This window comes from Microtus pennsylvanicus, chromosome 7 (assembly GCF_037038515.1).
Source record: "Microtus pennsylvanicus isolate mMicPen1 chromosome 7, mMicPen1.hap1, whole genome shotgun sequence".
Classification (NCBI taxonomy): Eukaryota; Metazoa; Chordata; class Mammalia; order Rodentia; family Cricetidae; genus Microtus; species Microtus pennsylvanicus.
This window is the reverse complement of record NC_134585.1, coordinates 14570035-14584769: the sequence shown is the minus strand read 5'-3', so window position 1 is coordinate 14584769 and position 14735 is coordinate 14570035. Positions and strand designations below refer to the sequence as shown.

At 46.0% G+C, this 14735-nt stretch overlaps 1 protein-coding gene across 3 annotated transcripts in view; it reads right to left on the bottom strand.

Annotated features, from left to right (window-relative positions):
• Positions 1 to 14735, bottom strand: part of Bicc1 (BicC family RNA binding protein 1) — a 217433-nt gene that overhangs the window by 26342 nt on the left and 176356 nt on the right. For all 3 annotated transcript variants that reach the window (XM_075980001.1, XM_075980002.1, XM_075980004.1), the window contains exons 4-9: positions 11492 to 11571; positions 9638 to 9796; positions 8527 to 8580; positions 7873 to 8067; positions 7274 to 7525; positions 4727 to 4858 (exon numbers count right to left, since the gene is read on the bottom strand). In XM_075980001.1, coding sequence (XP_075836116.1) covers positions 4727 to 4858; positions 7274 to 7525; positions 7873 to 8067; positions 8527 to 8580; positions 9638 to 9796; positions 11492 to 11571 — 872 coding nt within the window. The remainder of the gene's footprint in view (positions 1 to 4726; positions 4859 to 7273; positions 7526 to 7872; positions 8068 to 8526; positions 8581 to 9637; positions 9797 to 11491; positions 11572 to 14735) is intronic.

Sequence of the window (14735 nt, the reverse complement as noted above, 5' to 3'; positions counted from 1 at the left end):
CCTTGTTGCAGGCAGCACCCCCCTGCTGTGTGTGTGTGTGCACGCCTTGTTGCAGGCAGCACCCCCCTGCTGTGTGTGTGTGTGCACTGTTGCAGGCAGCACCCCCTGCTGTGTGTGTGTGTGCACTGTTGCAGGCAGCACCCCCTGCTGTGTGTGTGTGTGTGCACTGTTGCAGGCAGCACCCCCCTGCTGTGTGTGTGTGTGTGTGCACTGTTGCAGGCAGCACCCCCCTGCTGTGTGTGTGTGCACGCCTTGTTGCAGGCAGCACCCCCTGCTGTGTGTGTGTGCACTGTTGCAGGCAGAACCCCCTGCTGTGTGTGTGTGCACTGTTGCAGGCAGCACCCCCCTGCTGTGTGTGTGTGTGCACTGTTGCAGGCAGCACCCCCCTGCTGTGTGTGTGTGCACGCCTTGTTGCAGGCAGCACCCCCCTGCTGTGTGTGTGTGCACGCCTTGTTGCAGGCAGCACCCCCCTGCTGTGTGTGTGTGTGCACGCCTTGTTGCAGGCAGCACCCCCCTGCTGTGTGTGTGTGTGCACTGTTGCAGGCAGCACCCCCCTGCTGTGTGTGTGTGTGCACGCCTTGTTGCAGGCAGCACCCCCCTGCTGTGTGTGTGTGTGCACTGTTGCAGGCAGCACCCCCCTGCTGTGTGTGTGTGTGTGCACTGTTGCAGGCAGCACCCCCCTGCTGTGTGTGTGTGTGCACTGTTGCAGGCAGCACCCCCCTGCTGTGTGTGTGTGTGCACTGTTGCAGGCAGCACCCCCCTGCTGGGTGTGTGTGTGCACGCCTTGTTGCAGGCAGCACCCCCCTGCTGTGTGTGTGTGTGCACTGTTGCAGGCAGCACCCCCTGCTGTGTGTGTGTGTGTGTGTGCACTGTTGCAGGCAGCACCCCCCTGCTGGGTGTGTGTGTGTGTGTGCACTGTTGCAGGCAGCACCCCCCTGCTGGGTGTGTGTGTGCACTGTTGCAGGCAGCACCCCCTGCAGTGTGTGTGTGTGTGTGCACGCCTTGTTGCAGGCAGCACCCCCTGCTGTGTGTGTGTGTGTGCACGCCTTGTTGCAGGCAGCACCCCCTGCTGTGTGTGTGTGTGTGCACTGTTGCAGGCAGCACCCCCTGCTGTGTGTGTGTGCACGCCTTGTTGCAGGCAGCACCCCCCTGCTGGGTGTGTGTGTGTGTGTGTGCACTGTTGCAGGCAGCACCCCCCTGCTGGGTGTGTGTGTGTGTGTACTGTTGCAGGCAGCACCCCCTGCTGGGTGTGTGTGTGTGTGTGTGCACTGTTGCAGGCAGCACCCCCTGCTGGGTGTGTGTGTGTGTGCACTGTTGCAGGCAGCACCCCCTGCTGTGTGTGTGCACTGTTGCAGGCAGCACCCCCTGCTGGGTGTGTGTGTGTGTGCACTGTTGCAGGCAGCACCCCCTGCTGGGTGTGTGTGTGTGTGAATGTGTGCACTGTTGCAGGCAGCATTCACCTGCTGACTGTGTGTGTGGGGGGGGTGTATGTGTGTGTGCACTGTTGCAGGCAGCACACACTTGCTATGTGTGTGTGTACTGTTGCAGGCAGCATTCACCTGCTTACTGCGTGTGTGTGTGTGTGTGTGTGTGTGTGTGTAATGTTACAGGCAGCATTCACCTGCTTACTGTGTGTGTGTGTGTAGTGTTACAGGCAGCATTCACCTGCTTACTGTGTGTGTGTGTGTGTGTGTGTGTGTGTGTGTGTGTGTGTGTGTAATGTTACAGGCAGCATTCACCTGCTTACTGTGTGTGTGTGTGTAGTGTTACAGGCAGCATTCACCTGCTTACTATGTGTGTGTGCACGGTAGCAGGCAGCTCACAGATTCCAATTCCCATCCAACCTTTAGAGGTGGGGATTCCTATCCAGAGAAACTTGGGGATTTAGTAAATTCTTGGTGTCAAAGCCCTGTCCTATTACACAGCCTCCAGGCTTCATACTAAAGCCCACCCTCTTATCCCCCAAGACCTGCAGAAGCCAAATGAAACCCATTACCACATACAGACTGCATGGAAACAGTAGCTTATTTTTAGCATATATGGTCTGATGGTTAGCTAACACCCCCACCCTCAGACAACATCTATGGCAAATCTTATGATGTGTATTTCCTTACTGCCTGTGTATATATGCTATATATACATAAATAATTCTATTCTACATAATATATATTACTAAATTTCTAAGCATATATAAGTACACACACACACACACACACACACACACACACACACACACACACACACACACACACAGAGGCAGTAAGGAAAATCTGACTCAGAAAGCAGTTGAAGTGGTAGTCAGAATCCAGCCATTGACAGGCTGTCCAGCCTGACAGATGCTCATTTTCTCCTGAGCTCTTGGAATTCGTCTTGCTTCTGTCTTTGTATGGACAAGCTTTTCTCTCAGTCTGATTGTGACGGTGACTGAAGTTACATTAGTAAGCCGGTGAGGCTTCATCATGTCCAAAACCAATGGCCTAGTCTCAAACTCTGAACTCACTCCACCTTACCCAGAATTGGGGATAGCTTTTCTTTTAAGGTTCTCTCTGAAAGGAGGTGTGGTTGTTGCCCCCCCAGTTGCACACACAATATTACATTTACTCATGTAGAAATCACATATGATACACACACTCACACACACCATTCCACACAAAAGATGGCATCTATGGTTTAAAAATGTTAGAATGGAAAGTTAGGCAGATTTATCAATCTCTGACCCCAGAGTCATGTGGTAGAAAGAGAAGACCATCTGCGCATCTTTCTCTGGCTTCCACATGTGGATGTGGACACACACATGCATATATGCATGCATGCACACATCCATATGCACACGCACATACATATTCAGATGCATGCGTGTGTGCACACACACGTGAACACACACAAAATGAATAGAATCAGAAAGAGGAGGGAGAGAGAAAGAAAACTTTTCTATGTGAAACAGTACCACAAGCGAATGGGGACCCAGGTCCTAACCGGACACCCAATCTGGTCCAGCCTGAATCTTGTGCTTACTAGCCTCCTTGATTTCCGACTTCCATCATCTATGGCTGCCTGATCGGTGGCGTTGCTACAGCAGCCCAAATACATTAAGACATTTCCTGGTTTGTTTTCACCCAATGATACACTACAGGGCACTAAAGCAATGAGTCTACGTTTATGTAATGCCAAACTGTATAGTGCCAAATGAGGTTCACTAGACTCTATAAAGCAATAAAAACTAGCATTTAATAAAAAAAAGTTTAAAAATGCAGCTGTTTGGAATTCTTTTCTTCAAAGCATTCCACAAACTTCAAAACTTCCCACAGTTACAGTTTATAAATCCTTTAAGTTTTTAAATATTAGAAAAAAATCAGGAATAATATACCATTGTCATAGTTATGACCTGGAACAAAGGCATTCTCTGTGAGTTTGCTAACATCTCCCTAGGTGAGTTCTAATCCTACTTTCCTTCCTGGTGGTGAATTTGGGGTGTCCCCAACCCCCACATCAGCCAATGCTTCGAGATTTAGAAAATATCAGCATGTACACAGTGCCACCTAACATGTCATTCCAGTCTGGGAGTTTTCATTCTGTCGGCCCTCCCTGATCAGCCCACACAGCAGTCACACAGTGGCTGACAGTGACAGCCACCGGTGCAATCACAGGGTCCCAGGATGCCCTGCGAAGGGGCTGCAACAATCTCCACAGTGTTAATGTCTGGACGCTCCTCTCTCCTCGCCTTCTTGCCGGCAATGAATGTGTGATTTCTCTCACTGCACATCTACTTACTGTCCGTGGAATCACCAAGTCTCTACAGCCTGGGGCAGGGAAAGCGCTAAAGAGACTGAGCCCTTTCATTACTTGTGGCCCTTTCATTACTTGTGGCCCTTTAAGAAAGAAAAAAAAAAACAGGACAGAAAAGGCAGCTAACTGTTCTGCTAGGCTAGCACAGCGGCCAGCACACAGTGAGTTATGGAAATGTTCCACAAGTTGATTTGAATTAGTACACACAAACACATGCACACATATATAAACATACGTGCACACATACACACACACACACACACAGCACATAAGTCGCCTTCGCTATTCCCTAGCAATTAAATAAAGTCTACAGGTAGCTGACTGCAAATTGAGCATCCTTCTGAGGAATACCCAGGAGGGGTACATCTCATTCATATGGTAGAGCTAGTTTGGCTTTCCGATGAGCTTCTGTATCTACTTCCAGGATGGCAGGACTAGTTTATGTATTCCCACCGTCAGCGTGAAAGCACTCCCTTCTGTCCACTTCCCCACCAGCGTCTGCTTTCATCATTTTCTGGCTGACTGCTGCTCTGACTGGGTGAAATGGTATCTTCATGTAACTTAAATTTGTATTTCTCTGATGGCTACTGAGGCCGAACATGTTTACGTTTGCTAGCCATTTGTGCATCGTTTTCTGAGAACAGTCTTCATTTCATTAGCCTAGTTACTGATTGGTTTGGCTGGTTTCCTGATAAAATCACAAAGTAAGAAAAAAAAAAGACTTTTTTTTCTCATGCATTTTTTAGAAAAATAATGGTTACTAGAACGCCAATAAAACATAAACATATGGATAAAATGATGAAAGATTATTGAGGACACTGTTACAAATGTATACTGTTATAACCAAAGATATAATATGCAAAAATGCATATTAGAAATTAGTTCCCATAAATGAACAATCAAAGATAATGGCATTGCAGACACCTCCCTGGGCACCAACCTTGCTTGGCTGTTTGGGCTTTGGTTTAATACTGATAAAGACATCTAGCTGCTCCATCAGCTGTGCAATGAACTGTGGGTCCACTTCAATTTCTTCCTTCATATCAAACATCAGCACAAGAGGAAGACACCCCTAGGAAAGACAGCAGGAATCTCAGGAGTCGGTCATCGTAGCACCTGGCACCCGAGCTTACCTATAAAGCATCCACTGTTGGATATTAAAACTAAATAAGATTCACATCTTCCCAAAAAGGATGGATGGCATGGGACCATAGTGATGGGCAGGAGGAGACTCCCTGGGAGACTGAAACTGTGTATGTTAAGCTCAAGGGTTTGTCATGAATTTATTAATTTTTTTAGTCTGATGTTTACTTTGGAAAAATCCTTCACTGTCTGATTTCAGTTATATTAGCAGTGATACGAAAGCATTCTTCCCCACTCCAGGGTTCAGATTGTGTGCCCTTCCTTGCTCTGTGACTTATGGGGAGACATGTTATTGTATCCTGAATGAGAACTCAACTGCTGTTTAACAACCTCCACTTTGGCCACCACAGACCTGCATGGCCCGGATCTGTCTACCTCCAGGGCAGCGCCAACTCTCAATGTCCTTCAGATGGAGTCTATGCATCACTTGAGGTTTCTCAACTGCTCCTTCTAAGGAAGCTTAAGCTGTAGCTAGCCCCTTCCCAGCATGAGCAGTGAACCACTGCCCCAGCCTTCGATACTTTTTTCGCTGCAGAAGCTAGCTTTGGCTTTCTATGCTTGTTTCTCCCTATCCCTCCTTGTCTACAGCCAGGGGCCACAAAACTTCTCTTCCTCCTGCATGGAATGCTGCTCAGCTCAAGTCCTTGGTTGCTGGATTTCGTTCACATGTATTAGACAACACTGAACACACTGGAATCAAAATGGAGCAGGTTGTGCCCCTTCACTGACAAAAGTGACTTTTGTATAGATAGGGGGAAAAAAAGTTGTTAAAACCTTTGAATTTCCTTTTCCCTTTTTTTTCAATATTGGATAATAGTGCCTTTCAAAATACATTTATACTTTTGGCAGGTGTGGTCAGAGTAGGAATATGAATCTGTGAACTTTTTCAGCATCCTGAGCTTAAAAACAACATCTAAAGCCCTTGGAAAAGAAGACACAATGAAGGGTAGCTGTGGGGGTTCCTGTCTGTAAATACGTCCCACGGCTCACGCATTAATGATGAGACAACCAAACATGGCTGTGAAAACCAACCTTCACAAAAAGAGAATTAGTAAATCTCATATTGGTACGATGGAGTATAAGCAGTGTCATCTGTCAGGGGGTGGAATCAACAATACGAATCTGGGTTTTCGGCTCTATAAAGAGATGAATTCTGCAAGTTAATAGGTCACGCCTGATGCTTGCGGACGCAAATGTCACCGAAGGCCGAGTGTTGAATGTGAGGGCAATCTGTTTCTGAGAGTCTCTGCCAGCCCAGCAATATGGCTGTCTGCTGTTACTACACACCAACCCACACACGCCAGGGTTTCAAATAAACACGGGGAGGAGAGAAATGCCGTAAACGGGAGTGTTTCTGAATGATGGAACTGATGCTTTTTCTTTTTGTAGCATTCAAATTCATTAGTGAAATAGTATTTTTTATTTATATGGGGCATTTATTAAATATACAAATGTTTCAGATCACCAAAGGCAAGTTTTTATGTATGTGTGGGTATATGTGATGGCCAAAGGTCAAGGAAGGCAGGTGTTTTCCTTTATTGGCTGCTCTCCAAATAATAATAATAATAATAATAACAATAATGAGACCATGTCTCTTTAATGAACCTGGATCACAAATTAGGCTATACTGTCTAACCAGAAATTTATTATTATTATTATTATTATTATTATTATTATTATTATTATTATTGAGACTGTGTCTCTTTAATGAATCTGGATGTCATAGGTTAGGCTACACCTAACTTTTACTTTGGAAAAATCCTTCAGTGTCCGACTTTAGTATATTAGCAAATTATACTTTAGTATATTAGCAAAAACATTCTCCACCACACTGAGGTTCAGATCACGCGCCCTTCCTTGTCCAGTGACTTCTGGGGAGCCATGTCACTGCATCCTGAGCGGCAATCCATCCGTAGGAATCTACTTGTGCCTGTTTCTCCAGTCCTGGGATTATGGACACGCGGCTGCCAACTGAGCCATCCATCCCCTCAGTCTTTGAAGATGACCTTTAAACAGTATTTTTAGTTTTCTGTTTAAGGTTCAAACTACATACCAGTACCCCATGTCAGATGCAAACAGTCGCCTTCTACTCAAATCTCGTCTGTGTTTAGTCTAAGCTAAGAAAAATATAAGAAAATTGTTTCCCTATGCAATGGAGTGGAGCCTGTGGGGGCACAATGGCCCTTAGTCTCCGGTCTACTCCCTTTTACCAGGAACGTTTCCTGTTTGACTGGACCTCAAAACTGCTTTCTTAAATAGCAGGTTTGCAGAGTCAGGGTGGAAACCCCGTGGTAGGCCAAGAAGTTCAAGGAGAGCATCACAAAGCTAACTGGAGCAGCCTTACCATGAGATATTGCCTTGCCAGGCAGACAGACTCGATGGTGCCCTGGAGGTAGACGGTGGATTTCTTCTGTGGGTTGCCGGGGTCAGGAAAGTGGATCTGCGCCCCTGTCCTTTGCATGATATGTTTGACGTTGCTCCCGTTCCGGCCCATCATGAAGAGGTGATGCTGGGCGGCAATGTCCAGTTGTGTGCTCACGGGGATGGCAGATGCCAAGCTTCCCGCAAGGTGTTCCAATAGCATGGCTGTTCCTTCCTAGCAGAGAAGGGCAGACTGTGGGAGGAGCGTAGCAATCCCATCAAATACAACCGCCCGGCCCACATAGGCAATGTTCCTATGGCACCTCCAACAACGATGAGGACGCCAGTAGCGTGTTCTATGGGGCCCATAGGTAGCACAAAGGAAAATTCTGGAAACCAATGAGTCTGCTAATCACAAGCATAAAACTTGTACTGGATGTGGTAGCATATGTCTATCTATAATCCCAGCAGCCTGGGAGGCTGGAGGCAGGAGAATCGTGCATTTAAGATCAGCATAGGAAGAACAAAGGAAAGAAAGACACGTGCATGTTGTGTGTTTTTGCACGACTTTAAGTCACCCACCTTCACAGCATCTGTGTTATTCTGAGACCCCCGCACTATGACAGTAGCACCATACATTCGAGACCTCTGCTTAAATGACACGGAAATGCTGTACGTCTGTGAGATGCGCTGGATGGAGGGGGCGTTGGGATCCGGGACCGGTTGGAGAATTCCAGCAATGGGTAACTCAAACATCAGCACCAAAGGAAGCAGCTCCTAAGAGAACCAAAGCAACAGTGACGTGGGGAGTCTGAGAGGAGTGGAGCGTGGGGGGGGGCCTTCAAGTCCCTTTACTCTTTTCTAAAGATGGGTTCTGAGACATGAACTGTCTTCATGCAAGGGCTGAGATCCAGTGTTTCCTAGTGGAAGGAGCCTTTGGCCTGTGGCACTCGGTCACTGAGCCAGGCGAAAGCCGAACTCTTCCAGAAAGTCTCCGATTGAAAAACATTTATATAAATAAACTTAGGATGATGTGGTCTAAATACTGACTCAGAATGCCTCCCACCGACACCAGCTAACAGAGGTCAGCGTGCTCATGAAGGCACCCTGACCCAGTGTCTCCTGCTTACTGAAAATGGGACTTGGTTACCAAATGGCAAATAATGCTGTTTCAGCCCCCTTGTCATGTAAATGTGATGGGCATGCAAGAACAATCGCGGAGATTGGTAAAGTTACCCGAATCCTCGCCCGGGCAGATTCTACTCCTGCTGGCTGTCCTGCTATAGACACCTGTAAAATAAGGGAACAAGGCTTACTCTACCATTCAAGCCCGCATCGGCCTTCCTAGGCAGCCACACCCTTCCTGCTCAATACAAGAGCACAGGGGCTCATGACAAATAAACCTCGGCAGAACCTAGCTGCATCGAAGGCACGTTTGATTTTAATGAGGCCCTTGAGACCCTCAAGGCCATTGATCTACGTTACCGCTTGGACTTAGACACAGCCAGCAGCTCCAGGGAAACCGTGCTAACACTGTTAACATTATTTTTGTCCACAGCACTTTCCTCCCTTTGTTTAAAGTCTCTTTGTGTCAATTAGGTGTTAACAGCAATGACATGGATGCGTTAGGCTCTTGGCCATCAGCCTTCTTCACCCGCACCAGCTGGCAAATAATCACGGCCTTAGTATCCGCCTCTCCTGCTCTCTCCATAGATATCTGGGCCTCACAGTGTGTCACAGCCACCATCAGGTATTTATAATGCCTGTGCCTTTAAGCAAGGCTTTCTACCTGGCCTCAGAGATGCGCAAGCACAGCGTCACTCCCTGGTTCACCCTCAGAGCTGACAGACTCCCATTATGAGATTAACCGACAAGAGAGAACATATCTAAATAACACAGCAGTAGTGTGCAGCCTTCAAGGACCGGAAGTGCTTGCCTGAGAACCCATGACTTCTAAAGGGAAGCTGCCCCCGGGAGTATGTCTAAGCCAACAGCTGTAATCCCACCAGTGTAAGGACATAGGGCACCTAGGCACTGGATCTCAGAGGGAGGACCACTTTCTCCACTGTGAGGACAGAACCTACACACTGGACAGGGCTCCTGGGGTGAGGCAAGCCTGACAGATTCTCTCAGGTCTTACCCCACCCCCGGTTTCTACTATGTAGAGGGTAAGCAGAGAACTATAGATCTATAGCAGCAAAGTACCTCAGTCTCCAGGGGCGCGAAGAGCACCCCACCCACAATGCCTGCCATCTGTAGATGACTCTGGCTGCTCTTTGCCCTCATCCCCTCATCTCTTAGAAGGGATTTGCCTACTGAAACTCAAGGGTGTGGGGAGACGAGTCACCTGGTTGCTTTTCTCCGCCTGGTTGTTCCTGTTGGAATCGGGAAAGTGGATGTGGCAGCCCGTCTCCTCCATCACCTTTTTGATGTTGTTACCGCCTTTGCCGATGACGTGTGAGTGCTCTGTGTGTGAGACGTCCATCTTCAACGTGACGCGGTTGCTCTGCGCAGAAGCAGGGTTGGTTCCTGATGCATTAACGACGCCAAACACTCTGCCCTTATGGCACTTATGCATGAACAGAGACGGACTCTGGGGGAAGCTACAGATTTCTCAACAGGATAATCTCGACCTAACAAATCTCCTTCAGCTTCCTCATTAAGGAGAAATCTCGTTTCGTGACAAATTCATCAGAAGAAGGTGACAAATTTTTTTAACCACAATACGTTTTCAGAAAATTAAATACAGTCAGCTACAAAAATGAGTTATTCAGTTTTTTTTTCTTTTCAAGGCATTATTCATGAAACAGTTCAAATAACAAAAGAAAGGTGAATCACATGACTAAAGATGCAATGTTGGATGGTGGAACTATGATGTTGGGGAACCATTACTAAAAATAAAGCCCCCACTGAGGTCACACAGCATTGAAACACATACTACCTTGCCCCCTACGCAGAAGGTGCTACATTGCTACCCAAGCTTATGTGACCACCCCTTATTCCAGCAGAACGGAAAAGTAGAGAACTCCAAGGTATGGACTCTGGCAGTGAAGGCTTGAGTCAGTGAACCCCACATAGAGGCTCAGTCACATCACAGAAAGTGTAAAATCCCAAGGCATGGGGAAGAGAAAGGCGATGGTGTCAAACTGGCATCCGGGGAATTTAATGTAATGCTATCAGGACCGACGTAAAATCTTTTTGAGTCGTCAAGACCATTAATGGCATTCCTAAACAGGAAGACTGAAGTTGTTAAAATAGCAGTCATTTTAAAAAAAACCTCCTGAAATCATAAATTTTTGGCTTGTGCCCCAAATATTTTTATCTTTAAGCTTAACTTCTTTCACCTTTGCCCTTGAAGTAAAAGAAAATGCCCCCCTTCCTAGGGGAGAAACAAATACTAAAATATTTAATAATTGCTGGGTAAATGATTCTTAAAATTAAAAAAAAAAAGATAGAGAACAAAAACAAACCCAGAAACAAAACACAGGATGGTAAGATCAGAAATAGTTCCGCAAAATACGAAGTAGTACGGGGGGGGGGGGGTATTTAACCGCAGTCAGGATTTGAACCACCTCCCCAGTTACCAGCTTTGGAATGCTGGCCAAATTATTTGACATCACTGTAGCGAGTTCCTTTCAGGATAAAACAAATGACTGTTTGTAGGATCTAAAGTGCCTGGCATACAGCAAGGGCTTCAGACTTCTGTGTGTCTAGAGAAACAGCATCACAAACGAGTGTATGCGTACAGGTGTTCAGCTTTGGTCATGGTTGCTTTTGTATGAACTTGCTGTGGATCAAACATCTAGGCATGTTGTATGCTGGGCATGAGCATACACATGCCCACACACGGCGGGGGGGGGGGCTCCTATGACTTCAGAAGAGCACATGTGATCATTTCTGGCATCTTTGTTACTTACCCTGTACTAACGGGGACCAATGTATCTTTCTGAAGATGGTACGTATGTACAGCATATATCTGTATATGCAGTCACATATAATCTATACACATACATTTGTTAATTACCTGACATGATAGAAACCCTTTAAACTAAGCACCTTCTCTGCCTTCCTTCCCCCGAGCAGGATCACAAGTGCCTGTTCAAACTGTCCATATTTCTTTTTGCTGGTTTTCCCTTTGCCACACAGTTCTTGGGTACCAGCATGGAGGGTCCTTGCAGTCGAGAGCCCTCTGTTCACTTACTTTTGTGTCTAAGACAGACATGATCATTTCTTTGGCGGCTTTTACGTCATCTTTCTTGCCAGACACCTTGATGTGGGGATCTGGAATGAAAAGGAAGGAAGGCTTGCATGAGACTTTCACACCTTCCTAAACTCCCTGCTTTAAGACCACGGCCGCAATAAAAAAAAAAAAACATGGCACAATAAACCCAGTATTCACTGCATTGTATGTGTGTGATCATCACTGCAATCAAAATCACAGGAAAGGACTCAAACTGTGCATCTGTGACTGTGTTTTCTTCCTCTTCTGAAAACTGGATGAGCAATTTAACTTTTTTTTTTTTTTGCAAAATAAGCAAATCATGCCATTGTGAAATAAAATAAGGTATCTATGAATTTGACTTGCAAATTAAGTTCTTGCTATAGTCCTGGTCCCATTCTAAAGATAAGACAGTAATTTGTTTAATCCAAGCTATAGCTTTGTGACCGTTTTTTTTATTTGTTTGTTTGTTTATTTGGTTGGTTGGGTTTTTTAAAAAGGGAAAACAACATCTGTACCTTGCCCTAGAAAACCAGGGTGGTTCTTTATAGGACTTACACCTGGTCCTATAATACAATGTCTTCCAACTCTGGATCCAGAATTTAAAATGTGATGATTTATTGTAGAAAATATCTCCAAAAAAAATAATAATGCCGGGCGATGGTGGCGCACACCTTTAATCCCAACACTCGGGAGGCAGAAGCAGGCAGATCTCTGTGAGTTCGAGACCAGCCTGGTCTACAGACCTGGTTCCAGGACAGGCTCCAAAGCCACAGAGAAACCCTGTCTCGAAAAACCAAAAAAGAAAAGAAAAGAAAAGAAAATATCCTCACAAGTCAACGTTTACAGAACCACAAAGTCCACTAGGAAATATTTCATATTTATCCGGAGTTCCTTCTGAGTAGCTAATACACACCGTGTGTTGTTTATTTCACTGAGTATTAAATGGGGAAGTGTTCAGTCATTCAGAAGCTTCTTTCTAATTACCTTCACGGGACCAGGTAGTGAGCATAGGACTGGGGACTGTATCAGTAAAGACAGCTCCCCAACACATACAGAGCTTGAGTGAGATGCAAGGAGGCAAAAGCACCTTAAATAAACGATTTTATATGTTATAACCAGCCCTTCACTGCTGCTCTGCTCCTAAGTCTCTCCTTATCCCGTCTTTTAATCCCACCTCGGACACTTGCAATGGCTTTAAGGTTGCTCAAAACTTTCAAAACTGTCTTCCATATGTTCTAAGACTAAGGGACCTAAACGCAGGCACACAGGAGCGAGGAGAGAACCCTATTTCATCCCAGCTATCCTCACTGCCCATTCCCCAAAGCCTCCTGCACAGGCCCAGCTTGCTTTTTCACACACTTCCCTTAGGATGCCTATATGAGGTAACCTCTGGAACGCATTCAGATTCCAGTCTCGATGGTCCTCCGCTTTGCTTCCTGTTTCTGCCACAATACTTGAGAACCCAACAACCACCAGGCCTGGAGAACCTGGTGTTCCTCAGAACACGTACGTGCCATGCTCATTCACAGTATATGGGCTGGCTTATCCAGAGAATTCTTAAATCCACAATGAAAACCAGATAAAACCACAAGAATATTCGTTGTAATCGCTATGTACTGGTCCAATACATGTGACAAAGTGATTTTGCAGAATATAAATTAATTTTAGACACACACAGACACGGGGGGGGGGTGAGGACGGTATATTAATGTATAAACCTGTTACTTCACAGGCTGAATAACCACATTATAATTCTCATACCCCTGCACCAGTTGAGGACCAGAGACTCTCAGTTTAAGGATAATTTGGTTGTCTACCCTCTTTCCAACAACAGAACTGTAAGCAAAAGGGGAAAAAAAAAGAGCCTCAATAGCAAATTTTTGAAGTGAATGACCACCATCTAGTGGTCAGAAAGTGAATTATTATTCAACTTAGCCATTTCTGAGCAGTCTCCAATCATCTCCCAAGTCCTGTTACTGAGCCCCTGCTCTTGTTGGAAAGCGGTCCTTTGATACCCAACTCCATGGATATTGCAAAACCAAGCAAGTTGTCCACACCTACAGTGCTGTTGAACAGACTGACAGCTCTGTCCTGTAGAAAATGTCCACACAGGGGCCACAGACTTGGACACTTGATTTCCAAGGAGACCATTTGCTCTGGGCTTCCCCAAAATAATTCTGGCTTTGACTATTCTGATCAGGCCTAATCTGAATATCCAAGGGCATTGATTTTCCTATTCCAACACCCCCCCATTGGCTCCTGTCTTTCAGGGGTGTCACTTCCTGTGGAAGAGAGGAGACGTGACAGCAACCATCCCTCACTAGAGGATTGTAGCTGTGCTGTGTGAATGCCACAGCAGAGAAAAGAAAATGGGTCCTGGTCTGCAGAGCTCCCATATGTAAGTTTGATAAGTCAGTGATGATTTTTTTGGGAGAACACCGTGAATGTGTTTTTCAGTAAGCATTGTGGAGAGCTGAGACACTCCACAAGTGTATGTGAAGCTTTGCAGTAGTTTTTAAGAAGATGCTCTTGGGTTCCGCATCACCCCACCCCCACTGTGCCCCAAACTTCAGTCTTTTATTCACTGTCTGTTCTGTTAGTGACAGACAGGCAACTGCTTGTCTGGCTGAGCCCATCACTTCCATGCACAACACCCCAAATAAAGGTCATCCTTTTAGATCTCACATCCTGGTCTGAAAGTAGGAGGTGCTGGTACATTCTACCAAGGCATCCATCCAGCCTTAAACTCATGAAGACGAGATCAGTGTGAGGAATTTGCTTTCTCCTGGCTCTGATGTCTTTTCACTTTTGTCTCAGGTATAACTTCTCAAATCTGTCTGAACTCTGTCACTGGCTAGTCAACGTGGGGAGGGGGGGTAGAGGCACAGGAGAAGGCGCTGGACTGTCAGAAGTGGTCAGCGTGAAATACATTGCCATCCACAGCAGTTAATGTGGTTACTTGAAGCATAATGGCTTTTTAAAAGTGGAGTATTAACAGTGCTTAGAATCAGAAATGTCCCCCACAGGCTCACAGAATTTAACCCTTGATCCCCAGTAGGTGGCACTGTTTTGGCTTCAAAATTTTGGAATTTTGAGTTCCAGCCTTGCAGGATGAAGTATGTCACCAGGGATGGGCTTTGAGGACTCACAGCCTCACCCTACTTCCAGGTCACTCTTTTTCACTCCGTGTTTATGGTTGAAGATGTGATTGCTCAGTTTCCTG